At 53.5% G+C, this 27,599-nt stretch overlaps 1 protein-coding gene across 21 annotated transcripts in view; it reads left to right on the top strand.

The window, feature by feature from the left end:
- The first annotated feature begins 2,550 nt into the window (after positions 1-2,550).
- Positions 2,551-27,599, top strand: part of KIF1A (kinesin family member 1A) — an 86,898-nt gene continuing 61,849 nt past the window's right edge. For 10 of the 21 annotated variants that reach the window (XM_043462200.1, XM_043462199.1, XM_043462198.1 and 7 more), the window contains exons 1-2: positions 3,349-3,576; positions 24,693-24,860. In XM_043462200.1, the coding sequence (XP_043318135.1) occupies positions 24,755-24,860 (106 nt within the window). In that variant the 5' untranslated portion in view covers positions 3,349-3,576; positions 24,693-24,754. Of the gene's footprint in view, positions 2,641-3,346; positions 3,577-24,692; positions 24,861-27,599 lie in introns of those variants that run through there. The other 11 variants (XM_043462187.1, XM_043462185.1, XM_043462183.1 and 8 more) reach the window with 3 other exon arrangements.

The raw sequence follows: 27,599 nt of genomic DNA, 5'->3' as shown, positions 1-27,599 counted from the left end.
CTCTTCGCTTATTGAACGATTTTCTTTCTGTAGCGTCCCTTCATCCTCTCATAGTTCCTGGCCATTTCTCTGGTGGTTACTTACAATTTTTGCTATTAGTTTATAAAAGCTTTTTACTCCTTTAGGAAGTTCCTTTCATTGTCATATGTTCTGAAATATTTTTCCAGGGTGGGCTTGGTCTCTTGGCTTTGTTTACGATGTTTGGGCCATGTAGATATTTGTTTTTTTAAATTATTGTTTTTATTAGTTGATGCTTAATTTTTATATAGTCCTTCTGTCTTCTTTGGAGCAATCAGCGTATGTATCCTGATTTCTGCACATCAAGATGCTGAGTGCATCCATTCACACTGCATTCTAGTCTCCTAAAATGTCATTGTTACAGATAAATGTTTACCTCATTGGAAATTTATCTTGATGTTGTGTCAAGAGGGATCCAATTTTATATATTTCCCATATTATCCTGCACCAGTTATAAAAATCATCTATTTTCTTCAAGTTTTTTGAAATGATGCCCTTATCATAAACTTTTGATCTATTTCCTTTAATACTGTCATTTTTGTAATTATTAGAATTTCATGATATGTCTTAATGCCTAATTGGGAAAATCCTCTTCATTCTTTTTCTTTCTAACAACCTTCCTCACTAGTCTTTCACATTTGCTTTTTATTTAGCTTGAGATGGCAACAGATGCGTAGTTTTAATTTAGGAAAGCTGACCTGCCCTCTTAGCACAGTAGGCAGTGCAGCAGTCTCATAATTTATGGAAAACTGGACCTTAAACAATATAATTCTTCCTTTCCAAGAGTATACAATGCTTTTCCATTAATTGATCTCTTTTCATGGATTTTCAAAGTTTTCCTATATACTTTCTTTATAAACAAGAAGTCTGCACATTTCCTGTTATTTCTGGGCATTTTACCTTCCTTAGTACTGTTGTGATTGGATTCCTCCATTATAAGCTCTAACTGGTTATGGTTTGTTTTTATGGAAACTTGTCTTCTTGGTGATAATTTTTCTTACCATCCCATTAACATACTGTTTCCCATAGCTTTTCACTCATCCCTGAAATTTTCTTGGTAGAGAATTACATCATCTGCAAATATTGATAATTTTGTTTCTTTTTTTGCTTCAATGTTTTAACCTTTTTTCCTCCTTTATAATTGCATTGGCTGATGCTTCTAAAAAACCAGAGACAACAGTGCACATCCCTCTTTAAATGGGAATGCTCTTGCTGCTTCACCATTACAGCTATTGTTTGTACTGGGCTTGCTATGTGCCCAGCCCCGGACCCAGCCCTGCACACATGAATCCTCACCACTGCCTTTTGAGGTTGGCACTGTTCTTATCCCACCTGCAGGAGAGGTGACAGACACAGGTGCTGGTGAACTTGCCTGGAGTCACACAGCTGATGAAGGATGAAGCCAGACACTAATCCTGGCCAGACTCTTATCCTCCAAGACCCTGAAGGGCTGCTTTTCCTCAAGTGAAAGAAGAAGGCATCTTTTCCCCAAAGGGTGTAATTACTTGCTTTTTAACCAAAAAGTGGGTGGCCCTTTGGTCAAAAGCCTTTCAACATTTACTAAAATAATCCTATTTCTTTTTATCCTTTGACTTACTAGAATGGTAGGTTATACTGACGGAGTCCTTAATAGTGAACCATCCTTGCATTCCAGAAAATTTAGTCAAGGTATAGGATCATTTTACTGTTATTTAGATTGCAAGCTGAGTGTGGCTCCCAGTCTCTGAGGGTGGCCTCCTTTCCACAATGCAATGAGGTGAAAGCAAGGATTTGTTCTGCTGTGGACATTTCTGATACACGGGTCTGATCATTTCAAAACCTGTCTGCAGGAAGGAAGAAGAGCAGCAACCTCCAGCCAGAAACAGGCAGACTCCTTGACCTTTATTCTAAACCTGTCAAATTTATCTGGTGCAGCCAAATGAATAAATATTAAAAAAAAAAAATTCAGATCTGAAGGAAATGAAAACATTGCTCATCCAAATTTTGTGAGACCCAGCTAAGGCAGTGCTGTAGAAGGAATTCTGTGGTTTAAAAAGGTCAGAAATTTAGAAGGTTTACAAGGCTATGGTTTAAAGGTTCAAAGCAGTAGATATAAGAATATTCTAAAATTTCAGTGAAATGGATTAATTCCTAGAAACATGCCAGATTTAGCTCAAGAAATAGAGCACTTGACCAGAGGGATAAGTATGAAACAGAACGATAAAAGATTCACCTCCTTGGGGCCCACATAGTTCTGCTGTTTCCACCAAAAATTTGGAAGAACAATAATTCCTCTTTTATGCAGGTAGTTCCAGAAAACAGAGGCTCTCTGGGGCTTTGGAGGGTAGGGTGGTTGTATGTGGCTGAGCCCTCGCCACTTTCAAGGCCCAGGCCCCATGGACGCTGCACGTGGAGGTGAAGCATTTCCCTTACACGCCGGGTGAGGATTAAATGGTTAACCGAGCAAACCCTTGGGGTAGCGCCTGGCACCTGCTGGACGCCGCAGAGGCTTGGCCCTGGGGATGAAGGGTGCAGGCGCCAGGGGCTGCGTGGGCAGGGGCGGCATGACGTCACCGCAGTTCCGGTGGGTGAGCTGGCCGGAGGCTTTGTCAAAACTGCCCAGCGGTGGGGCTGCGGATGGAGGTCGGTGGCACGCAGAGATGCCAGCCGTCCCTGGTGACCTGCTTTCCGGCTGGGGGGCTGACGAAGGCTGGGGTTTGCCGGTGTGGACCGAGGGCCGCCAGTGACTTGGTCTCAGGGAGCTGAGCTGGAGAAACAGGGTGTGGGGACCGGGGCGTGGGGGCGAGAGGATGGTGGGGGTCTCCCCCCGAGGCATGCCGGGAGGAGAGGCGGCAGGTCCGCTGGCCGGCCGGTTGCATCATCCCCGCGCTGAGGGCTGTCTGCGATGCTCTGGCCAAATGCCAGGCGAGATCGAAAAACCCACCTGTTACACCTCGGAGCCCGTGTCCCCACACCCCTTACACCCCCACGCCCCCTCCCCAAGCAAGGAGTCCACCCGAGTTTGTCTCTCTGCGTCGACGCGTTTGTGCTGCCGGCATCGCGGGTGGGGCAGGTGGGGATTTAGTGGTTTCACGCGAAAGGGCTCCGAGCTGGGGAGGGCCAGGCGCTCTGGGCACGCGGGCAAATGCAGGTGGGTGGTCGCGGGGACTCGGGGTTGCCCCGTGAGCTGGGGTTGCGCTAGAGGAGGGGGCGGTGCGTCCCGGCTGCGCTGCCGGGCCCCCACCTCCCCACCAGGGCACCGCCCGTCAGCGGTGATGTCACACCGAGGCCCCAGCCCCCTCCGGCCCCAGCCCCCTCCGGCCCCGCGGCGGCCGCGACGCCCGTCCCTCTCCCCGCGCGACAAACCAGCTGGCGGCTGGGGCTCGGGCGCCGCGCGCAGCCAACCAGCGCGGCGGGAGGGGCGCGGGGCGGGCCGGGCCGGGGGCCCGCAGCCGTCACGCGGTGCCGCCGTCAGAGCGCCCAGCGCAGCCGGGGAGCAGCAGCCGCTCTGCGCTCGCTCGGGACCCGCGCCCCTCCCGATGCTCATGCCGCGCCGCCGCCGCCAGTGACGCCGGAGAGGTAGGGCCGCGGCTCGCCGGGCCCCGGGGCCGCATCCCGCACCTGCGTCCAGCGCTCCCCGGGCGGGGAGCTCGCGCCCGGAGCCCTTGGCGCGGCCCCTTCACTTCCCCCGACCCTCCCCCGTCCCTGCGGAGAACAATGGGGCAAATTCAGGGGTGTCCGCCCTTCTTGCGCAGCGAGGCACAGCCTTCTGGAGAGGCACTTTGGTTGCGGCCCCGGCTGCAGAGGGACGCTGGTCTGGCGCAGGCGGGGTCGCTGCGGGGAGGACGCAGGCAGCTGGCAGCATCTCGATAAACCCTCCCCGTTTCCGCGATCTTCCACTCGCCCGGGCTGGAGCCGACACCCGGGATGCAGCCCGGACTGGGGCTGCACCGGCGGGGGAGGGGAGCGATGGAGCAAAGAAGAGAAAGGCGGAAGGGGCACCCGGGAGGGGGCGCGGCTGGCGCGGCCCGGCCGGAGGGGAGGGTGTCCCCGGCGGCGGGGCGCAGGCAGGGGCCTTGGTCCCCGGGGTGGGGGAGGGCGGATGCTGGAGTCGAGAGCAAAACGGGCGGGCTGGCGGCGGGGGCTGCGGTGGGAGGGCTGGCTGCCGGCTTGGTGCGCGCCGCCGGGACTGCCCAGCGCCCAGCCCAGGTCGCGTCCTTCTCCCAAGAGACCCCTTCTCCCTTCCAGAAAGCCCCACGGTTTGGGAGGGCCCGCCTGCGGACACGGCTTGCATCCACGCAGGCGGCGCCCCAGTAACAGGTGTGGCCCGGCGGCAGGAGGGGAGGGGGCTGCGGGGCCGCGACGTCTCGGCTGGAGGCGCTCTCCCGGCGCCGGGGCTCGGGTGACAGGGGCGCCGCCGCGCAGCCCCTTTGGCTTGTCCTTTAAGCCGCCTCCCGCCCTAGTTCTCTCGCAAACCCAGCAGGCATCTCTCGCGCTTGGGGAGGGGCCGGGACAGCATCCCGGTGGGGAGGGAGGGTCCGCTGTCTGCCCGGCGCTGGGTGGGCGGGGGGACAGCGGGCCGCAGGGCGGGGAGGGGGAGGGAAGGACGGAATGCCGAGTCATGGGGCCCGCCGGGCGCGGGCGCGAAGCGCGCCCACGTTCCCGGGGATGGGGGCTCTCCCGCCGAGACCCGCGGACCCCGCCCCAGGCGGCCGCCCCTTCCGGGGATGTCAGCGTTGCTGGGGTAGAAGCCCGTTAGGGCAAAGGGCTGGCTGGCCCCGGCGGCTGCGGGGAGGCCCGTGCGCGCAGGGCCGTCTGCGTCCTAACCCCGGGGAGTCGGCGCGACGCCCCGCGCGCTTCTGCAGCACCGCCGCCTCCGTCCCCGCCCCGCCCCCAGCTCTCGGGCTGTAAGGGGGGCCTTTCCCGGAACGCGTGCCCATCCCCCTGAGCGAGCCGCTGGGGTCTGGAGTGGGGGCGGGGGCCGTACCTGCGGCGGCCATTTTGCAGGTGTGGTTGGCCACCCGCCCCTGCTGAGGCCGCGGGGCGCGGGGGTCGGGAGTGAGGCGGGGGCGGCGCCTGCAGCGTCTGCTGTGTAGGGTGGAGGATGCTGCGGGCCGGGTCAGGTCTCAGGTCTGCACTCGACTGCGGTCAAGGCTCAGGAACCTTCTGGGGCTGACCGTTGCAAAGAGGCCACTGACTGGGAGCCGGAGAGGGAGTTTCCCGGGCTGTGAAGGCTGCTGAGGGGGCAGGGTCCCAGCCAAGGCGGGGACTCGGAGTTCATCCCGTGCTGGGCCTGGAGCTGAGGGTGGCAGAGGGCTGTCCGCGGGGTGTGGTCCACAGGGAGACAGAGCGTCCGGTGTGGAGTCAGAGTCCTGAGGAGGGCTTTCGGGTGCCCGCCACGGGCGCTGCCCCTCCTGCGTGTCCTCCCTTCCGCCCACCCCCGCTGGAGTGGCGCACAGACTGCCCTCCTGCGTTCTCCCGCGGGCCGGCCACACACAGCCAGGTGGAGGCTGGTGCGCAGCCAAGCTGGGAATCACACCGGGCAGAGCGGCCCCAGCCACCAACCTTGGCCCCCTTCAGCCCCTGGGTGTCACCGCTGCTGACCCAGGGCTGACCGCATCCTTTGGAAGCAGAGCAGGGAAGTGGGCCCTGCGGAGGTGGGATGGGCTTGGGGGAGGGACCAGGAATGGGGGACAGACCTGTGTGGGAGGTGGAGATGGGGGTGCCCAGCCTCAGGAGCAGGCCCCTTCAGCTCAAATAGGCCAGCCGAGGTGGGTGAGCAGGGAGCGGGTCCTGCTGTCAGGGGACTGGGAACCGCACCCTGGACCTTTAGGACTGACTGACCAGTCCTTCAGGCCTGAGAGCCTTCCCAGCCTGGAAGGGCCTGGGCCGCCTCCCCTGGGAAGGAGAGCGGCTGGCTGGGGTCTCCCCGGGGCCCAGCCCCAGGTGCTCCCTAGGGGGCTCTCCACTCAGTATTCTTAGCCCGAAGGCCGGGCGCCCCACCCCCACCCGATGTGCCCCCTGCACCGTCTCCCCGCCCGCAACCAGGTGCCGCTCCAGGACCTCTGAGGGCCATGCCCTCCTCCAAGCTTTCCGCGCGGCTGAGGTGCCCAGGGACACGGGCAGGCCGCTGGGCCTGTCCCCTTCGCTGATGGCACCCTTCCCACCTGGCATCACCCGCAGATGCAGCCCAGTCTGGGGGGCGGCGAGATGGCAGATGGGGTGGCTGGCAGGCGCATGCTTCCTGCTCCACCTGCTCTAGCAGGTTTGCGTTTTAACTCCGGAGCACCGCCAGGACCCTGGCTTCTGGTCCAGGGTTGACCCCAGGCTCCCCCAGCACCCCCGGCCTAGAGCCTCAGGGCCTCGGTGAAGGGGTCGCCGTGTTGGAGACATTGGAGGGGGAGGGCACACTCAAGGTCAGCGGTCAGCGGAGACTGAGCCTCCTGAGCCCTCTGCGTTTTCCCCAGCCCCGCTGCGGGCTTTGGCTCCCCGACCCACACCACCCGAGCTGGCTCCCCACCCTTGCCGGGCCCCCTGGCAGCCTCGTAGGTGCCACTGGACGGAGCGGGACACACCGTCCGCTCCTCTCTATCCCCGGGATTTACTCTCCTAATCCCGGCTCAGCTCTGGGCCAAGCCCCGCCCCGCCCCGCAGCCTCACGCCCCGCCCCGCCCCCGCCCCGCCTTACGCCCCGCCCCCAACCCGCCTCACGCCCCGCCCCCACAGGGCGCCGGTGGGCGGGGCGGCACCCCTGCTGCTCCACGCCTGTCAGGGAGGGCTACCCGGAGACACACTCACAGTCATTTTCACACGGTCACACACACACACTCTCTCTTTCTTCCACACACACTCTCACACCCACATTCTCTCTCACACAAACACCCCCTCACATATACACACCCCCTCACACACACACACTCTCTTCCACACTCACATTCTCTCTCACACATACATAGTCACATACACACACACTCCCCCACACATACATTCTCTCTGACAGAAACACCCCCTCATACGTACACATTCACACACTCACACACCCCCTCTCACACACACTCTGACACAAACCCTTCACACATACACACTTGTGTGCCCACACACACACACCCTCTCTTACACACACTCTGACACACACCCCCACTCACACACATACTCTGGCACACACACCTCACACTCACACTCTCTCTCACACACTCATACATACAAACCCTCTCACACACACACACACACTCACACGCATCCTCACACACACTCGCACACACGCAGACTGTAGTCCTTACCCGGCTTGTGCCTGCCTGGTCCTCTTTCTCCCCAGGAGCCTCCACACCCACACCGGCTCCCCCCACTACCCCGTTCCCGGGCTCCAGCCCCCTAAAGCCTGTGGTAAGCACCAGGAGGGCCACCCGAGCCCCTGTGAGTAGGTCACATGGACCAGGGAGGAGGACGTGAGCGCGGATGGGGTGCGGACTGCACCCCTGCGTGCCCCCTCGTCCTGTGCTCCCAACGCCCAGACGGGCAGGCAGCGTGGCCCCCATTTTTCAGATTTGGAGGCTGAGGCTCCTGGGAAGGCCAGTGACCTGTCACAGAGGACCTGGGACACCACCCCATCTGCCTCTGACTCCAAAGACAGGGCTCTTTTAGTGCCACCTGCCCTGAGCCAGCGCGGTGCCAGCACGGAGCCTCACCAGCAGCTGGGCCAGGTGCTGCAGCCAGAGGATCCATTTCCTGTGGGCCCAGGGCAGCGGCCACCGCTCTGTGGGTGGTGGGGGTTGTCTGTGTGTCTGTGTGTCTCCCCTTCGGGCCAGCCTGAGGTTCTGAGATGCTGCTCCAGGATAGGGGGGTGGGGCATCACCCAGGCCCAGCCCCCTGCAGCCCCCCGCCCCGCCCAGCCCTTGTCCTGTCCTGGGAGGGGGTGATGATGCACAGGGTGTCAGGAGTCCTGTGCCCTCCTCCAGTCCCAGCCCTGCCAGTAACGCTCAGGGGGCCTCAGCTCCCTTCTCCATCTGTCATTAGCTCAAGCCAGGAGGGTGAGGGGCAGGGCTTGACCATTGAGGCCCAAGATCTGTGGGTCAGTGGGGGCCATGCTTCTGGGGGGCCGTTGGGCTGGAGCACAGGGTTTCTCAGCAGCTCATGTCACTGGTCCTCACGTCCACCTGCTTCTGGGGCCAGGGCTGTACCCTGGCCAAGGCCCTGCTGCCCAGGAGGGCGGCAGCTCCAGGCTGAGCGGTGATGTGGGGCCAGGCCCACATCAGGGCAGAGCTCAGCTCTCCCTAGTTACTGAATGCATTTCCTTTGTCCTCTCCCTCCCCCAGCTTCTCAGTCACTCCCTCTCTTCTGCTGAGTGCCCTCTTTCCTGGCATCCTCGCCCCGGAAACCGCCTCCTTCCTGCTGTTCTCTGCATCCCCTGGGCTGGAGTCTATTTGATGGGCCCCAGAGTGGCTGCTTTCTTGGCTTCCTGTGTTGCTTTTGCTGGAGCACATCCTTGTGTGACTTCCTGAAAAGGGTGGTGAGTCCTTGGCTGCCTGAGAGCGTCTTCACTCTGTCCTCACATTGGGTTGCTGCTCCATCTGGGGCCCTTCTTGTCAGTAATTCATGCTTTGTCATCGTCACCTGCATCCAGTCACTCAAGAGAAGTCTTTGTCAGCAACTTGACTTCCCTCCCTGGATCTCTTCGCATCCTCTCTTCATCTGTGGATTCCTGACCAGCCACGTGGATGGGTTCGGTGTGGGTTTTTGTGTTTACTGGTGTTCAGTGCGGCCTTTCAGTGGAAGACAGGCTTTATTCTTCTGTCTCTTCACATTTCTCCCCTTTCATTTTTTCTGTTTTCTTCCTTGAATTCATGCATTGGTCTTCGGTGTTCTGGTCTTTTCTCTCATTCTGTCTCTGTGTTTTATGTCCTATTTTCTGGACAGTTTTTGGACTTCATTTTGGAGTTCTCTGGGGGAATTTTGTGTTTCAGCATTTACAGTGTTTATCACTAACAGCACCATCTTCCTTGTCTCTATGTGCTCCCGTTTCATAGCATCCTATTCTTGTTTTGAAAATGCAGTGTCTTCTCAAAACATTATGAGTAAGTTTAGAGAGGTTTTTTGTTTGTTTAGTTGTTTTCTCTTTCTCACAGGGCCTATTTTCTCCTGGTTTATTTTATGCTGAAGCTGTTATTCCCCTCGTGCATGTGAAAAGGCCTTGGTCCATTCATGTTAGGGGCCCTGTTGGGGAGTGGATGTGTCCGACCGTCTTGCGGGGGGAGTGGGGGTGCCGCTAGCAGGTTTGCTTTAGGTGAAGGGGAGGCAGCTGTGAGCCAGGCTGTGCCCCCAGTGCCAGAATCTGGAGGGCTGCACCCCCACAGAGGGCCTCATGCTTCCTGGGTGTTTGCTCCTGTTTCTGCAGAGGAGAGCCTGCCACTGTCGCCCCAGGTGTTGGCGGCCAGGGCTTCTGTGGGTGGGGGCAGGGAGGGGGGTGAGGGTCTCCCCACTGCTGTGCCACAGAGGCCCACACCCCTAATCCTCATGGGGGGAGAAGAGGGGCTTGTCCTAGCCGCCCTGCAGACGGGCCCACAGAGGCGGCAGGGCTCCGTCCCCAGCGCTGACATGCTGGGGCTTCACGCCGAGGCCTCAGCATCAGTCGGTTGGATGCCTGACCTGGGGCGTCCCCACCACCCTGAATTTGGTGTCAGCATTCTCGGAGCTCCGTTGTTTCCCCTGCTCTCAGCAGTGTGCCAGGGCATGAGGCTCTGTGGGCTGACCTCTCTGCGCACATTTGTCTGCTCCCCTCTGAATCGAGTTGTCGGATTCCCCAGCACACTTCATCCACTTTCACGTCTGGACAGCGCTCCTGTGTGACTGAGCGGTCTCCGTCCGGGGACAGTTAGGGGCCTCTGTTCCCTCCCTCCCGCCTCCTGGGCTCGTGCACAACATCTCCAGTTGTGCAGCTGCTGGCCACAGGGTCTGCAGCCTTACTAGAAATTGCCTTGTTGTTCTGAAAGTGGTTGAACCAACAAACTTTTCCCCCATGATCCCTAAGTTCCTATTGTTCTATCCTCATAACAGCTGGGGTTGCAGACGTTTTAATGTTGACCTGATAGGTGTGGTTTTAAGCAACACTTTCTTAATTACTGTTGTGGTTGAGTATCTTGTCCTGTAAGGCAAGATAAGTGTCTTGCCTGTTCATATCTTTTTGCCCATTTTTTCCTTTTGTGTCTCTTTTCTTTGACTTTGTCTGTTCTCTGCATGTTCTGCTCGTGAGTCCTTGTTGATCGTGTGGCTGGGTGGGTGGACTTCTCCTCTCCTTTTAATGGTATCTTGATGCCTGGACTTTTCCTTTTGGCATCTTCCATGGGCTTAGAGATCCTTCTTAAAGGCGAGCAGGGAGAGAACGCTTTTCGTTTTCTTCCGAAACTGTATTATTCACGTTTAGATCTTCAGTCCACGTGGAATCTGTTCGGGTATGAAAGGGGATCTCATTGTATGTTTTTCCGTATGACTGGCCCGTTGTCTTAGTCTGTCCAGGCTGCGATAACAGAACAGTAGCACAGACTGGGGGCTTACAAACCTCAGAATCTACTTGCTCACAGTTCTGAGGCTGGGAGTCCAGGATCAGGGCACCAGTGCAGTCAGGGTGCAGCCTGGCCAGGTTCTGGGGAGAGCCCTCTTCTGGGCTGCAGATGGCTGACTCTGTCTTCACAGGGCTGAGAGCAGAGACAGGAAGCAAGTCCCCTTGGAACTTTCTAAGGTCACGAGCTTCCCAAGTACCCCTCCTCCTAACGCTGTCACCCTGGAGGGTAGGGTTTCGACATAGGACTTTTGGGGGACACAGGCATTCAGTCCATGACACCAGTTTTCTCGGCGCCCCTTTCTCTTCTCATCAGCCTGCAAAGCCTCCTTTATCTGATGTTAGAAGGCTGTGCGTGCAGGTCTGTTTCTGGTGTCCCTTCTGTTACAGTTGTGGTGACTTACTTGTCCCAACCACCTTGTGTTAATTACTTCAGTTTTATATTAAGTCTTGTTATCAGTGGGACCTGTTGCTCTCTACCTTCTGCGTTTCTTCAAGCTTGTTATTGGTATTTGTAGTATCTTACTATTTAGAAATTCTTAGAAGCAATCTGTCCAGTTTCACACATACACAAAAACTCACCTGATTTTGTTTGAAGTTACATCTGAATGCTTTGATTCATTTGGTGAAAAGAACACATTTTTAAGATATTGAAATTTCTTTTTTATGAACAGATTATAGTTCTTCACTTATTTAGAATTTCTATACTATATGATGTATCCTTTGTTACATTTATTCCCATAAACGTACTTTGTACTTTTGGTTTTTCATTAAATGGTACCTTAAAAAATACTTTTTAAACTCTTTGTCTCTAGTGCATACCAACATGATTGGTTCCTAGCAATTTTGCTGACCCTCCCCACTAATTCAAATAATTTTTCTATGGATCCTCTTGATTTCTGTGTAGATAAGCAGATGGTCTGCATATAATGGCAGTTTGTTTTATTCTGTTCTAGCCCATCTTTTGCCACTGTTATTCTGTCTTCCTGCCTTATCACTCTGGCAAGAACCTCTGCTACAATGTTAAACAAAAGTGGTGATAGTAGGTATCCTGAACTTGTTCCTGAATTTAAAGAAAATGTCCCCAATATTTCAGGGTTAAGTATGGTATTTGGGTAGATTTTTAGTAGATATGTATTATGAGATTGGCTTCCCCAGTGGCTCAGTGGTAAAGAACCCACTTGCCAAGACAGGAGACCCAAGTTCAATCCCTGGGTCAGGAAGATCCCCTGGAGGAGGGCATGTCAACCCACTCCAGTATTCTTGCCTGGAGAGTCCCTTGGACAGAGGAGCCTGGTGGGCTACAGTCCATGGGGTCACATAGTCAAACACAACTGAAGCGACTTAGCACTCACGCGTTATAGAATTAAAGTTTCCTTTTATCTTCACACTGCCAAGAGTTTTATCATAAATGGGTTTTGAAAATTATTGAGTGCTTCTTCAGTATCTATGGAGAACTTCACTTGACCTATTTTTCCTTTTAAGCTGACATGTGGTGAATTTTATTAATAGCTATCCTAATGTTAAGCCATTATAGCACCATACTGGTATTCCTGAAATAAACCTATCACATTATCCTTTTTATTTTCTGTTTGACTTTCTTGCTAGATTTTGAACTTTTGTATCTCATGTTCATCAGGGACATTGGTCTAAATCTTAATTTCTCAAATTTTCTTTATCTGATTTGATACCAAGGTCATTTTAGCTTCAGTGAATGAGTTTGAGATACAATCTTTCTCCTTCTGTTTCCCTCTTTTTTTCTTATTCTCTTACATAGTTTGTATAAGATTGGAAATATCTGGGTTTTTTGCTATGTATGGGAGAACTCCCTTATAAAAGTATCTGAGTCTTCTGATATTCTTTTGGTGGTTAGAATTTTAAACTATTGAATCTGTTTCTTTAATGGTTACAGGAAAATTCAAATTCCTACTGAATTTTTCTCCTAGTTATAGATCATCTTCTCCTGCATCTTGGTGTGTGTAGTCATCTCCTGCAACTTGGCACATGTGTACTCATTTTTAAAATTGAATTTGAGTCATTTCTACATTGTGGAGCATCTGAGTTATGCTTTCTTCTATGAAGAATGTTGGCTTTGTTTTGTTAGGCAGTTAAATTGTTTGAAGACTTATTTGATCCTTCAAGGCCTGATTTTCAGCTTTTCTAGAATTACTTTAGGGTAGATGTCACTCCAGGGATAGTTAAGCCCACAGTAAACTTGATTTATTTGGGGTCTACTGAGTGGCTGGGAATCTGGGATGGCGGGATCAAAAGAATTGTATTCTGACTGGTGGAAGCACAGATGTCTGCTGACTTTGAGCTTTGGGAATTATTCAATCTTCTTTCCCTGGACCACATGGGCATGGACTAAGTTGTCTACAAGTTTCCCTTGTGACTCAGCGGTAATAAATCTGCCTGCCAATGCAGGAGATGTAGGTTCAATCCCTGGGTTGGAAAGATCCCCTGGAGAAGGAAATGGCAACCCTTTCCTGGGAAATCCCATGGACAGAGCAGCCTGGCAGGCTATGGTCCATGGGTCACAAAGAGTCATGAGCGACTCAGCAAAGGACTGAGCAACTAAACAAGAACAGTAGTAAGACAAGTGAATCCCTAGTGGATTTCTGGAGCTCTGTTACCAAGTAATGCTTTCCTTTCCAGACTCTGAGCCACCCATTCCAGCTGCTGCCACCTACCCAAACTCTGACCTTCATCTCCTCAACTCATCAAAGTTGCCGAGCTGTTCAAGTGCCCCCTGCCAGTGCCTGAGGTCTGTAAATTGCCTCTGGGCAGATCTGGCAATGGTAGGGCTCATCCCCATGTGTTTCCATGCTCTCGGTGCCCTTCTGCCACGTCTAAAAACAGTTATTTGCATCTGCTTTGTCCAGTTTGCTAGTCGTTTACAGTGGGAGGTTGAGCATGCTCCTGATAACTCCTTCATGGCTGGGTGTGGAAGTGCTGTCAGTTTTGCTTGTAGTATCTTCATGATCATTTACGACTGAGTTTATTTGTAACTCTGCAGTGGTTTTTTCTTTTGTGTGTTGGTTATTTGGATGTTGGGACTTCCCTGGTGGTTCACTGGCTAAGACTTGACGCTTCCACTGCAGGAGGCGTGGGTTTGACTCCTGGTCAGTAAACTAAGATCTGGCGTGTCTTGTGTCATGGCCAGAAACATATTTTAAAAAGAAGTTTATTTTTAAAAATTTCTAAACATGGATTTTTAATGATCGTTCATTGATTTTTTTATTTACTTGTATTCAAATTACATGATCCATTTGGTATAGTCTGCATGGTAAAATATTGTAAATGTTCCCTATGTTTTAGAAAAGAATGTGTTTCTCTAATTTTTGAGGGCAAGATAGAGCACATGTGTTCATCAGTTCATGATGGTTATGTTGTTCAAATCGTCTCCATCCTTGTTAATTATGTGTCTGCTTGGTCTGTCAGTTAGTGAGAGGTGCATTAAACCTCCTGCCATGATGAATTAATGAATTCATGTGGCATGGCCCCTAACCTTGGTTTTCTGGTTTCATCATTTTGTCTCTTTGGGACCATTCTGGGTAATTTTTTTCCTGACATTTTCCAGTTCATTAATTCCCTGTTCAGCTCCATTTAATTTGCTGATTAATGTCAGCTAAACTTTAAAATTTAAAGGATTATATTTTTTAAAGTTCTGCATGGTTTGCCCCCATATTTTACTGCATTCTTTTCCATTCCTGCTTGTTTCTGTTTATTTAAGTGCACTCATTTTGTAGTCCAAATCTGACAACTGCAGCATCTGAGGTTCTTGAGGATCTAATTCCGGTTTTCTTTACATTTTCCCCCTGACTCCCATGGTGAGTTTCATCTCGGGTGTTGGGTAGTGTGTCACCATGAGCACGCATTTAACTGATCTTCATCTCTGGGAATATTGGGGAGCCTAGGCAAGGAAGCTCTTCTCAAGGGGGTTTGTGTCTGCTTTTGTGAGATACTTTGGGTGCAAACACCTGAGGCTACTCTGAGCTAATGTCTCAACCTTGGGCTTCCCTGATCACATGGGCTTTGTGAATTTTAGACCCAAACCTGTGTGAGGTCAGGTCTGTGGCCTCAGATTCTCAGAAGCACTGGCTTTCTCACCACAAGGAGCTGAGGGCCGTTCAGACCAGTTCCCATGTCCCTTTGATGGCCAGTGGCTTTCCCCCACTTCCAGAGGATCCAGATTTTTGTGACACTTGGTTCCACTTCTGACTGCCTGTCTTTGAGGTCACGCCTCCCATCCCCCACTCAGCAGGTGAAACCCACTTCTCTGCATTTCTGGTGTAGTTTCCTCCTGGGTGGGCTGGTGGAATGGGCTCCCCACTTTCGTTTCAGCTCCTTTCCTTTTTTTCCTTTTCCAGAATTCCCTTCTTTTATTCTGATGCTTGTTATATATCCCAAATTTCATGGTGAGTTCTAATGGGAGGATATCTCATCCATTGTACTGCCAGAAATGGAAGTCTTTCATTCACCTTTTCCCCCATCAGTTTTGAAATAATAATCTTAATGAGCAAAACCGATTTTTGTTTTCATGCACACGGCACTTCAACTGAGGTGAGCTAGCTTTCTGTCTCTCCCACTTTCCCTGAATCACTTGATAATTATTTTAAAAATAATTTTTAGGTTAAATATGAACATCATTTAGAAGAGTCAAATATAGCAACAAGATTCATTTAGAAAATCAGCAGTTTTCACTCTATGCCCAACCACTTTCAACTCCTTTTAGCTGTTTTGTTGTTACTATTGTTATTTAGCTCTGTATTGCTAAATAATGTTCTTATTCTGCTCATTTTTGGCCTGTTTTAGAAGTTACAGAAATAGAATTTAGTGTTTGGTTTGTCATTTCTAATTTATCTTCTCTCCCTCCTGAAATGCCAGTGAAATAACTATTGTTGTTCAGTCACTAAGTCGTGTCTGACTCTTTGTGACCCCATGGACTGCAGCACGCAAGGCTCCCCTGTCCTCCACCATCTCCTGAGTTTGCCCAGCTTCATGTCCATCGAGTTGTTGATGCAATCTAACCATCTCATCCTCTGCCACCCGCTTCCCCTTTTGCCTTCAATCTTTCCCAGCATCAGAGTCTTTCCCGATGAGTCAGTTCCTCTCATCAGGTGCTGAAACATTGGAGCTTTAGCTTCAGCATCAGTCCTTCCAATGAATATTCAAGGTTGATTTCTTTTAGGATTGATTGGTTTGATCTCCTTGCAGTCCAGGGGACTCTCAAGGGTCTTCTCCAGCACCACAATTCAAAAGCATCAATTCTTCGGTGCTCAGGCTTCTTTATGGTTGGTTCAGTTCTCACATCTGTACATGACTACTGGAAAAAAAAACATAGCTTTGGCTACATGGAACTTTGTCAGCAAAGGGATGTCTTTGCTTTTTAATAGGCCGTCTAGAGGTAAACTAGGAAGAACTATGGAAGGAGGTTAGCAACATTGTACAGGAGGCAGTGACCAAAACCATCCCAAAGAAAAAGAAATGTAACAATGCTAAATGTTATCTGAGGAGGCCTTACAAATAGTTGAGAAGAGAAGAGAAGCAAATGCAAAAGAGAAAAGAGAAAGATATACCCAACTGAATGCAGAGTTCCAGAGAATAGCAAGGAAAGATAAGAAAGCCTTCTTAAGTGAACAGTGCAAAAAAATTTAAAAAAAAAAAAATAGAGGAAAACAATAGAATGGGAAAAACTAGAGACCTCTTCAAGAAAATTGGAAATACCAAGGAAGATTTCATGCAAAGACAGGCACAATGAAGGACAGAAATGGCAAAGACCTAACAGAAGCAGAAGAGATAAGAAGAGGTGGCAAGAATACACAGAAGAACTGTACAAAAAAGATCTTAATAACCTGAATAACCACGATGGTGTGGTCACTCACCTAGAGTCAGACATCCTAGAGTGTGAGTCAAGTGGGCCTTAGGAAGCATTAGTACAAACAAAGCTAGGGAGGTGATGGAACTCCAGCTGAGCTATTTCAAATCCTAAAACATGATGCTGTGAAAGTGCTGCACTCAGAATGCCAGCATATTTGGAAAACTCGGCAGTGGCCACAGGACTGGAAAAGGTCAATTTTCATTCCAATCCCAAAAAAAGGCAATGCCAAAGAATATTCAAACTACTGTACAATTGTGCTCATTTCAATGCTAGCAAGGTAATGCTCAAAATCCTTCAAGCTAGGCTTCAACAGTTCTTGAACTGAGAACTTCCAGATGTACAAGCTGGATTTAGAAAAGGCAGAGGAAATAGAGATCAAATGAACAACATCTGATGGGTCATAGAAAAAGCAAGGGAATTTTAGGAAAACGTCTATTTCTGTTTTATTGACTACACTAAAGCCTTTGACTGTGTGGATCACAACAAATTGCAAAATTCTTAAAGAGTTGGGAATACCAGACCACCTTACCTGCCTCCTGAGAAACCTGTATGCAGGTCAAGAAGCAGCAATTAGAACCCACCATGGAACAACGGACTGGTTCTCAATTGGGAGAGGAGTACATCAAGGATGTATATTGTCACCTTGCTTATTTAATTTCTATGCAGACTACAGCACAGGAAATGTCAGGCTGAATGAATCACAAACTGAAATCAAGATTGCCAGGAGAAACATCAACAACTTCAGATATGCAGATGACACTACCCTTATGGCAGAAAGTGAAGAGGAACTAAAGAGCCTCTTGGTGAGGCTGGAAGAGGAGAGTGAAAAAGCTGGCTTAAAACTCAACATTCAATAAACTAAGATCATGGCATCCAGTCCCATCACTTAATAGCAAATAGATGGAGAAAGCATGGAAACAGTGACAGATTTTATTCTCTTGGGCTCCAAAACCACTGAGGATGGTGACTGCAGCCATGAAATTAAAAGAAGCTTGCTCCTTGAAAGAAAAGCTATGACCAACTTAGACAGCATATTAAAAAGTAGAGACCAAAAAAAAAAAAAAAGTGGAGATATTACTTTGCTGACAAAGGTCCATCTAGTCAAAACTATGGTTTTTCCAGTAGTCATGTATGGGTGTGAGAGCTGGACCATAAAGAAGGTTGAGTGCTGAAGAATTGATGCTTCCTAATCGTGGTGCTGGACAAGACTCTTGAGAGTCCCTTGGACAGCAAAGAGATCAAACCAGTCAATCCTAAAGGAAATCAAACCTGAATATTCATTGGAAGGCTTGTTGCTGACGTTGAAGCTCCAGTACTCTGGCCACCTGGTGTGAAGAAATGACTCATTGGAAAAGACCCTGATGCTGGGAAAGATTGAAGGCAGGAGGAGAAGGGGACGACAGAGGATGAGATGGTTGGATGGCATCACCAACTGAATGGACATGAGTTTGAGCAAGCTCCGGAAAGCGGTGGAGGACAGGGAAGCCTGGTGCACGGCAGTCCACGGGCCTCGTGGAGGTGGACACAGGCTAGCAACTGAACAACAGCAACAGCCCCAGCTGTGTTTGTGCCCTGCTTTTACAGGCTCTGCCTTCCAGGGTTTTCAGATCAGGTCCCGGCGTGGTTGCTGAGGCCCCTTCTCCCAGGGGACCTGAACTCTGACCTCTGTCTCCTTGGCACCTGAGACCATGGGAGAATTCTCTTTGATTTCCAGAGGCTTTCTGTCTGAGTTTCAAACTTCCGCCCTTCCTGCCTTTGGAGTTTGGCAAATGTCTTAAGGGGAGGACTGACTATTTGTTCCATTTAAGTCTCTGCTTCTTTCTCCTGGGATCTTGGCCTCTTAAGTGTTGTTTTTCTCAACCAAAGAGCTCTGCAGGTTCTCCATCCCTCAGCAACAGCTCTCTGCGTGGGAAGACTCTGGACTCCCAGCCTCGTGCCTGTGACCGGAATGCAAAGCACTGGGGGAGAATGTGCTGGGGAAGTCGTCCCCTGCCTCGGAGCAGCCCCATCCCTGGAATCTCCGCCCGCCAGTCCTCATGGCTTCCATAGCTCTTAGATTCCTTCAAGCAGATTTAAAAAACCGTGTGCAGCTCCTCCCATTGTGAACGCCGGGATGGGTGAGGGGAGGAGGGAACAAGCGTCTTCCGCCAGCGCCAGCGTTCCCCCACCTGGACGCACAAGCCCTCCTTTGTTTTTCCTGTTTGGTATCAGTGCACGGTCTCCCCCCAGGGCCATGAGCAGAGTCTCCTGTGTGTTCTTGTAAATGCTTTCCCAGACTAAGATCTAGCTCTTCTGTCTTTAGCCAGTTGTCCAATACCAAGCTTATCCCATCCTGCAACACTGCTTTATCACCGCTGGGTCTGGGTTTGTCTGTTTGTGTGTGTCTGTGGCCCAGCTTCATGTTTTCCACTTTCCTCCGTTCTCACATCACCACTAGACTTTGGGAGCTACTGCAGCTTTAGAGTAAATACAATAGTTGGTAGGGTGTGCTCCCCTCTTTCTTCTTCTTTTTCAAAAACTCTCTTCCAAACTCTTGCCAAATTTCACTGAAAATCCTGTTGGACTATCTTGCTTATTGGAATTGCACTGAATGGATATAGCTAAATCTGGGAGAACTGAACATTTTGCAATGTCAAATTGAACATCTTTCTTAACTATTTTCTTTGTTTCTAATTATCACCTGTTTCAGGACTTGGGATGACGTAGTCACAGGACCCAGCCTTTACGTTTAAGGCATGGGGCCTGTTGCTGAAGGTGTATTAGAATTCTCATCCTAGTTTGCATTCTCACTAGGAATTCAACACATTGTTCTACTCTTCCCACTCCAGCCAGAATGTCCTAAGACTTTTCTCAGTTTCAAAAGTGCAAAGATTTTCCCGCATAAGGCAACATGCATTCTCAGAGAGATACGCCCTCCAGTCCATGCTGGATGGCCATTCATGGACGTAAGAAGGTGAAAGAGTGTTGAAAACACATCTGTGGTGTGTGGATGGAGGCGCGCAGGTGGCTGGAAGGGGCTGCGGGGTGGAGCTGCCGTGGGTCCAGTCCTGAATTTGGCCCCCACCGCCTGGGCTTTCGCTCGTGTCCTGAGCTTTTGGCCTTGGTTGTTGGCCGGCCTGGTACTTTCTCGTCTCCCTGTAGCCCTGGATGAGCTTTGTCTCCTGAGAGGACAGTCCTGCTCCTGTCCAGCCTGTTCTGGGGAGTCCTGGGGCACTGAGGAGCTGGCCCTGGGAGTTTGCAGGATTGACCCCAGCCCTGCCCATGCCCTCCCCTGTCTGTAGAGAGAGGGGCACCTGGGTCTCTGCAGCCCCTCCTGCCCTTGGTCCTGGGTCTATGCACAGAGGCAACCCCCCCATCCTGGAAGGGGGTCTTTTGGTCAGACCGTCCAGAGGGTGATGATTACAGGGGAGGCTGAAGCAGATCTTTTCAGAAGTGGAGGTGTCATGGACCCTCAGTGTAGGAGGGTCTCAAAGAGACCCCAGGCCTCTGCTCTGCTTGGATGCCTCTGGTGACAGGAGGCTCAGGACTTAACGGGCATCGAGTTCATTTCAGACAGTAGTAGCGGAGCCCCGGCAACTGAACGACTGAACAACAATGATGAGGAGGGGCCCCCAGAACCCTGGGCTACCTGTTTCCTGGAGCTCCTGGCCGTTGCCGTGACCAGCAGCTCGCTGTCCCTAGCCTGCCCCCTCCCCTTTCCCGGGAGCCCCTCCTCAGCCCTGAGTCTCCATGGGGGAGCAGCAATAGCATCAGTCACTGCCCTGCAGCCCTGGGGAAGGAAAAGCTTCTACTTACTAGAAATTTTTACCAGCTTTCTATTTCATTCCTTCCATATGCTGGGCCTTGTGCTAAGTGATTTATCTACATTTTGTTTTAATAATGCATGAAAAATCATGCAAGGTAACTAGATATTACTCCTTTTTTTTTCCCACTAGGGAAGCTGTTCCCCATTTGGCCTATTCCTAGTAACTTGGCCACAGCCTCTCCCTGCAGCCCTGGGGAAGTCACTCTTCCTGGAGGTCTGGGACCCCAGAGTGGAATCACTTCGGCGTCAACCTCCTCAACCCGGTCATGGTGCAGATGGGTAAACCGAGGCCCATTGAGTCACACAGCTGAGATAAAGGCAGGACTGGGACTGGTCCCACCCCCAGGCCTGCACCGAATTGCTGTGACGTGATTCCACCCTGGGCGTGGCCTCAGGACTCAACCCAGGATCTACCCCCCACCTCCCCCGAGTTAGGACAGGCAGCATTGTGCAGATGTCTGTCCTATTGGTTAGGGCAGTCTACCCCCACCCTTTTGCTTGGCTGAGTAAATCACCCCCTTTTCTACTGGCTTGGAGACCACACCAAGTCGTGGCCGCCAGCGGGAGCCCAGGGGAGGGTGTGCATGGACACCCTGCTGTGAATGCCCTTGGCATGTTGGTGACTTAAAGGTCCATCCACGTGGGGGTCGTGTTTTCACTTGCAGAGAGCCCAGCTGGTCACTGCCCCTGTCGCAGGTGAGGACGCCTGTGCTGGTTCTCATGAGGGCTGGTGGCTGGACCCGGGCTCTGGGGAGGAGTCACAGGGAGGCTCCCAGCTGGGCTGAGCCCCCTAGGACCGGCCCCCTGTGGTGCCTGATGTCCCGGGGCTGCCTGACCCTCTTCCTTCTGTGCTGCTGAGGCTGCCTGGGGGCAGCTCCGGGCACTGGCCTCCCTCGGGGGCTCCCAGCACAGGGTTACTGTCGGGGCTTGAGGAGGAGGAGGACATGAAACAGCTCTGCAGAGGCCGAGGCTCGGGGCACACTTGGTTCCCGTGGATTTTGCCTTTCTGCTAGGTGGGGCTGAGACTCTGTGTGCCCAGTGTCACGGGCTGGCCCCGTGCCAGTGACTGGACTGCTGTCCACAGGGACACTCGGCCCCGTGTGCCGCCGCTTTGGAACCGGGGGTGACACCTCACCACACCTCGCACCGCCTGGCCTTTCAGGGCCCCGGGCCGCTCCCCCTGGACATACTCCACCCTGACCGTGGCCCGTGGGGGAGTGGGCCACAGCCTGCTGTACTGGACAGAGCTCGCTTGTCCTTGCTGGGTCTCCAGGGCCCCCTGGGAGGGGGAGGGACAGGAGAAAGCAGGTGCCCTATGTGCCAGGTCCTGCCTGTCCCCGGGTTCCCCTCCTGGGAGTCTGGGGGCCACCCTCCTAAATGGGAAGGATGGGGCATCAGGTGGGCCCCTCTGCCACATAGAGGCCTTGCTTCTGCCTGAGTCCCCACCTCTTCAGCCTGGAAACCAAGCCCCTCTTGCCTGCCCTCATCTGAATCTCGGGTGCTGCTCCATCCACTCACCTCCTGTCTGAGGGCTTCCAGCCCAGGGAGGTCAGTTCTGTTGAGCTGGCACAGACCTAGCTCGGAGGCTGTCCGGGGCCCGCGTCCCCAGCAGGACTGCCTGCTCCGTGTGAGTGTGACCCGCAAGTGGATGTGACGGCCAGCTTCACCTTCACACCTGGGGGGACGGCCGACACTGGCTGCTTCCCCTCCCTCCTTCCTCAGGCACGGGCCCAGAGCTGGGTCTCACTGTGGGCCTCCAAGCCTCAGTTTCTTTTCTGGCTTTTCTCTTCTGTTTGTTCCTAAAATATCACCGAAGGTAACACATTGCGGACGTGGCATCGAGGTCCGTCGGGGCTGGGAGGGTCTCGCTGAGAAGCAGCCCCGCCGTGCCCCCGAGCCTAGAGTCCCCGTGTCCTGGTTTGTCTGCTCCATTTAGCTCCCCCCGCGACAGTCAGCTTGTCCGCACCGTCGCGCCATCAACGACACCTCGGCACTTGACACTTCCTGCCCTGCTTCCTGTGTGTTGATTAGCGTGTTGTTTACAACAGCAGGACTGGTGAATAGTCTCTCCTGCTGCTCGAGTGCACTCTGCTTCTGTGTTGTTGTTTTTTTAATATTTATTAATCTGGCTGAGTCGGGTCTTGGTTGCTGTATGTGGATTGTTGTTTACCACGCAGATCTTTCGTTGGGGCTCACAGAGCCTCTAGTTGTGGTGCTTGGGCTTAGATGCCATGTGGCGTGTGAGATCTTAGTTCTCTGACCAGGGATCAAGCCCTCATCCCCTGCACTGGAAAGTGGATTCTTTCCCTCTGGACCATCAAGGAAGTCCCTATATTTTCCTTCTTGTAGAAGATTTTATCAGAAATAACTGACAGCTGATGCCTGGGTTCATCACTGATCTCTGATTAAACCTTTGGATGGACGTTTCTCTGCATGGGAGACCACCTCTGGCCTTGCCCCTGGGTGGGTCCCCTCCACTGCCATCAGATTGGGGGTGTCCCCCTCCAGGCAGCCCCAGGGCCCTCCTGGGAACCCTTTACCGTCCTCTGGCTGGGACCCCACCCACGTCTTCCTCACGTGTGGAGCACAGGTTCCCGCCTCTTCCAGAGTCTTCCTGGTTCTCCCTTTCACCCTACCCCCGGCTGTGGTTTGCCTGAGCTCAGAGTTCTAGGCTGAGTGTTGCCACCGTTCCTCAGCAATCTGAAAGTGTTTCTTCCTCCACTGTCCATGAGAGGACAGTACCATTCTGAGTCTCCCTCCTCTGTGGCCTGCCTTTCTCTCTGGAATCTTCCCTTTAGCCTGAAACTCTTGAAAGTTCACCATTTGCTGTGGTTTATGACCTTTTATAGCAGATGGGGTAGGTAGACCTCTGAATTTGGAAACTCATGACTGGCAATGCTGGGAAGTTTTCTTGAATTATTTCTTTAATAGTTTCTTTTCATTGATCCTCAAATTTTATTTCTTTTCTAGCGTGGAAAATTACTTAATTTCCAAGCTTTTTGTTTACTTTTAAAGGTTCTGTTTTTATATTCTTAATTTCCAAGAACTTTTTCTTACTCATTAAAAGTTTCTTTTAACAATAGTATCCTTCACTTGCTCATGAATGAGTGACTTTTCTTTCTGAGGATGTGAATTACAAAGCGTTTAACATTTGTGGCTCAGAAGGTAAAGAATCTGCCTGCAGTGCAGGAGACCTGGGTTCCATCCCTGGGTCGGGACGATCCCCTGGAGGAGGAAATGGCAACCCGCTCCAGTGTCCCTGCCTGGCGGGCTGCGGCCCATGGAGAGTCGGACACGACTGACACTTTCCTGCTCCGTCTCTTCCTCTTGTGCTCCCCTCTTCATTTTAGTCTCTCTGTGTCTCGCTAGAGGGTGTGATCCTGCTCAGTCTCCCTGGCAGCCAGCACGCTAGGGGCCCCGCAGCAGGAGCGGGAGGCTGGGGCCCCCCTGCCAGCCACCTCACTGGGCTCTTCACATCCACCCTCAGCTGGGCCTCAGAGCGCGAGGCTGCAGAGCCTCAGTCTCCCCGAGGGTATCCCCTAGCCTCCTGCCGGGTGGTGGTGGTGGGGTTGGGGGGGCACGTCCTGGAGTTCACTGGTAGGGGTGGGTGTCTCAGGGTCTTCATTGCTCTGCTGGAGCTAACAGCTGCTGTCACAAAGTAGCACAGACCGAGGGCTTAGACAACAGGAGTGTATTGTCTCCGAGTCTGGAGGCTGGATGTCCCGGACCAAGGGTTCAGCAGGCTGGTTCCCTCTGAGGCTGTGGGTGAGAACATTGCCTGTGGTCTCCTGCCTTCAAAAAAAAAAATGTTTCTTGACTTATTTTTGGTTGCGCTGTGTCTCTGTTGCTGTGTGGGCTTTTCTCTAGTTGTGGCGAGCAGGGTTACACTCTAGCTGCGTTGTGCGGGCTTCTCTTTCTGCAGGGCACAGGCTCTAGGGCGCGCGAGCTCACTGGAGGTGGTGCGGAGGCTTAGTTGCTCTGCCGTGTGGGATCCTGGACCAGTGGTCAAACCCGTGTCTCCTGCCCTGGCAGCTGCAGTCTCCTGCACCTGAGCCGCCGGTGAAGCCCTGCCTTTCGGTGGTTTTCGCCCGGTCCTCAGCTGGCCGGCCCCGTCTTTTCTTCACGTGGGGCTACCCCATGTGCATTTCTCTAAGTAGCCTTGGGCAGCCCCACTCAGCCTGTGACTCCAGAGGCACCTGCCGTCTTTCCCGTCCTGGAGTGAATTAGCTGCTTCTTGTCAGGCTGCTGCTTTCTCAGGCTCCTCTCATCCCGTTGACTGTCTTCCCTAAAACGCGAGGCCTTTCTCGCCCACAGCCACCCGCTCCGTCCCTCCTCCTCATGAACTGGTCATCCGAGTGGGTGTCGCCGGGGCTGGACCAGAGAGGGTTCCATGGCCAGAAATGCCTGCCCTGCCTTTCTGGGTACTGTCTCTAACTCATGTCTCCCTTCTCCCCAAGGTGTCTCCCCTGCTCGCTGGGGCTCCCACTGCTGCTAGGAGTGACCCACAGAGGCCGCAGAGATGGCCGGGGCCTCGGTGAAGGTGGCGGTGCGCGTCCGCCCCTTCAACTCTCGGGAGATGAGCCGCGAGTCCAAGTGTATCATCCAGATGTCGGGGAGCACCACCAGTGAGTACCGTGCGCGGCCCCAGGGCCCCCTCGTCCACACCATGCGTGGTTTCCTGGGGCTGCAGGAACAGAGGCCACAAATCGGGCGGCTTAAAACCGCAGTAGTATATTCTCTCGCAGTCATGGGGGCCAGAGTTCAAACCCGAGGTGCTGACGGGGGGCCTCCGGGTGGTGGTGCCGGAGGAGGACTCTTCCTGCCTCTCGTGGCCTCCGGCGACGGCCACGCCTGCACACCCCTCCCCCTGCTCCATCGTCACGGGGCTTCTCCCCTGCGTGTCTGGGTCCCTGTGTGGCCTTGTACGGACACTGACCACTGGACTTAGGAGCAACCCTGATCCAGTGTGACCTCATTTCAACAGCTACGTTCATCTTCAGAGACCCTGCTTCTCCCATTCTGAGGTTTGGGGGAGACGTGAATTTGGGGAGGGAACTTTTCAACCCAGGACACAAGGTTCTTGATTTCTCATCTTGTGTGCTCTTTATTTCTAACTGTAAGTCATCTCAAACCTTTCTGAGAAGTAGGAGGTCGACAGGAAGACATAGTGAGAGAAAGGATGGCTCTGAGAGGGTCAGTGTGGCCTGCAGGCCCCTCTAGGGCACACACCTGGCTGCCGGAGCCTCAGAGACTCAGCCCTGCACCCGCGCACTTTGGGGCCTCTCTGTTGACTTGGGGCGTGTTGTCAGAAGAGTGGACAGGACGTGTGATCCCAGGGAGAGTGGAAAGGGCGTGTGCTCCCGGGGAGAGGGGACAGAGCGCGTGCTTCCGGGGAAAGTGAACAGAGAGCGTGCTCCTAGGGAGCATTGAGCCATTCCCAGACCAAGAAGCAGGGTGTTGCTGACACCTGGAGGCCCGCCCACCCCCACCCACCCTCACCCACACTAGAGCAGGCATCTTTGCTTCTCACACTGGGGGCCAGCGGGCTTGTTTGGGGCCCCAGAAGTGGAACCAGCATTTGGATCACCTCCTGCTGATCAGGAGCCCAGCCCCACGCTTAGTGTCAGGCGGGAATTCTTCTTCTCCCAGCTGTGTGGTTGGCGTGGCTTGGCAGGCAGCTTTGCACCTGAAGCTGTTGCCCGTGGGCTCCTTGGTGGAACCTGCACCCAGTGGTCCTCAGGTTGTAGGAGGACGACGGGGAGCCCTGGGGGTGGGAGGTGGGGTGGGAGGCAACTTCCATTGTCCACAGGGTTGGAGGGAGGGTCTGCCTCAGGGGAGGGGCACTCGGGGCGGATGCTGGCTGCCTCCCAGTGCTGTGAGGGCTGAGGATTCGGGCATGGCTGGGGGGTGTCCTGTCCTGGGGGTGTCATGTCCTGGGGTGTCCTGGGGCACCACTGGGATCTGTGGAAAGGGGTCTGGGCTGGGGGTCTTTGCAGGAGCCCCGGGGCATGTTGTAGAGGCTCCGGGAGGAGCCTGTGAGGGGGACCGTTGAGCACGGCACCCAGGTACATCGGGGGCTCATAGTGACTCTCATCAATGGTGTTGTCTCCACTGGGTGCCCGGCAGCAGACCTGAGATGAGGGTTCAGGTGCCCTGGTCTCACTGTGGGGGCACAGAAGCTGCGAAAGGGCGTTGGTGAGCAGGGGGCCACCACGGGCAGCAGGAATAGGGCCCAGCTATTCCTGGTACAGGACGCACCTCTGGGTGACCTCCCCAGGAAGCTGGGATCTTGTCCAGCTACTGCCCCCATGCAGGCAGAGGGCCTGTCCAGGGCCTGGCTCTGTTAAATCTCCAGCCTGGCCCCCATGTGGGTGGGGGTCTGTCCAGCCTGGCCCCCTTGAGGCTGCAGAAGGTGTTACAGCAGGGACTCTATTTCTGTAAGGTCATAGGTCACATTCTGAGGTTCTGGTGGACATGAACTTGGGGAGGACGCTGTTCAGCCTAGATGAGTGCCTGTGGCGGGGTGGACGCCTTCAAGGTCAGGCTCTCCAGCCCCGCCAGGCCCCACAGGCCCTTGCCCAGCCTGGCCTCCCTGCCTGCAAGGCTGGACCCTGGCCAGCTGGGCCTGCTGTGTGTTTCAGGGAACGGACTGCCATTCTGGAAGGTCTGTCGGGACCCCCTGACGGTCTCCTCTGCCCACACAGACCCTGTTAGTTGCACAAAGGCCCTTGTTGACCAGCAGCTCGTGTGTGTTCTCAACACCCAAGTCCTCAGAGAAGTTGGCCCCACATGCCATCACTGTTCTAGAATGTTCTGGGCTCCAAACAGAGTGACCCTGGGCCTGGGAGACCACAGAAGGGAGCATGGGTGTGGCCAGGAGGTGGTGACCTGGCTGTGGGCTTGTGTATTGGAGGAATGGCTCAGACACGTGGTGTCAAAGACGGGGCCCTGGTTAGCAGCCGTGGCGAGGGGCTGGGGGCCCGCTATCACCGGCGGGCCCCAGGCCAAGATGCCCTGGGCGCTCCCTGCCTTGAGCTGCCTCTCCCCGGGGCCTACCTGTGAGGGTCGAGACGGGCTGTCCACTTGCAGGGGCCACACGGCTTCCTTTTCTGCCTTGAGCCCCTCAGGGCCGAGGATGCTCCCGTAGCACAGGGGAAAGGAGGCTGGGTGGGGTCAGGTCAACACCCTTCAGAACCTGGGAGAAGAAGGTGGGGGGTCCCTTCATACCCATGTCGGAGGGGACATCACTGAGCCCTAGCCTGCACTGGGCTCCATTCCCAGCATCAGGCCTGGGGAGCAGGACTGAGGCCCCCACTGACCTGGGGGTGACATTCCCATGGGAACTCAGACATTGAACTAGACGG

This window comes from Cervus canadensis, chromosome 2, assembly GCF_019320065.1.
Source record: "Cervus canadensis isolate Bull #8, Minnesota chromosome 2, ASM1932006v1, whole genome shotgun sequence".
Taxonomy (NCBI): Eukaryota; Metazoa; Chordata; class Mammalia; order Artiodactyla; family Cervidae; genus Cervus; species Cervus canadensis.
Note: the sequence above shows the minus strand (reverse complement) of the source record. Positions and strands in the feature narration are given on the sequence as shown.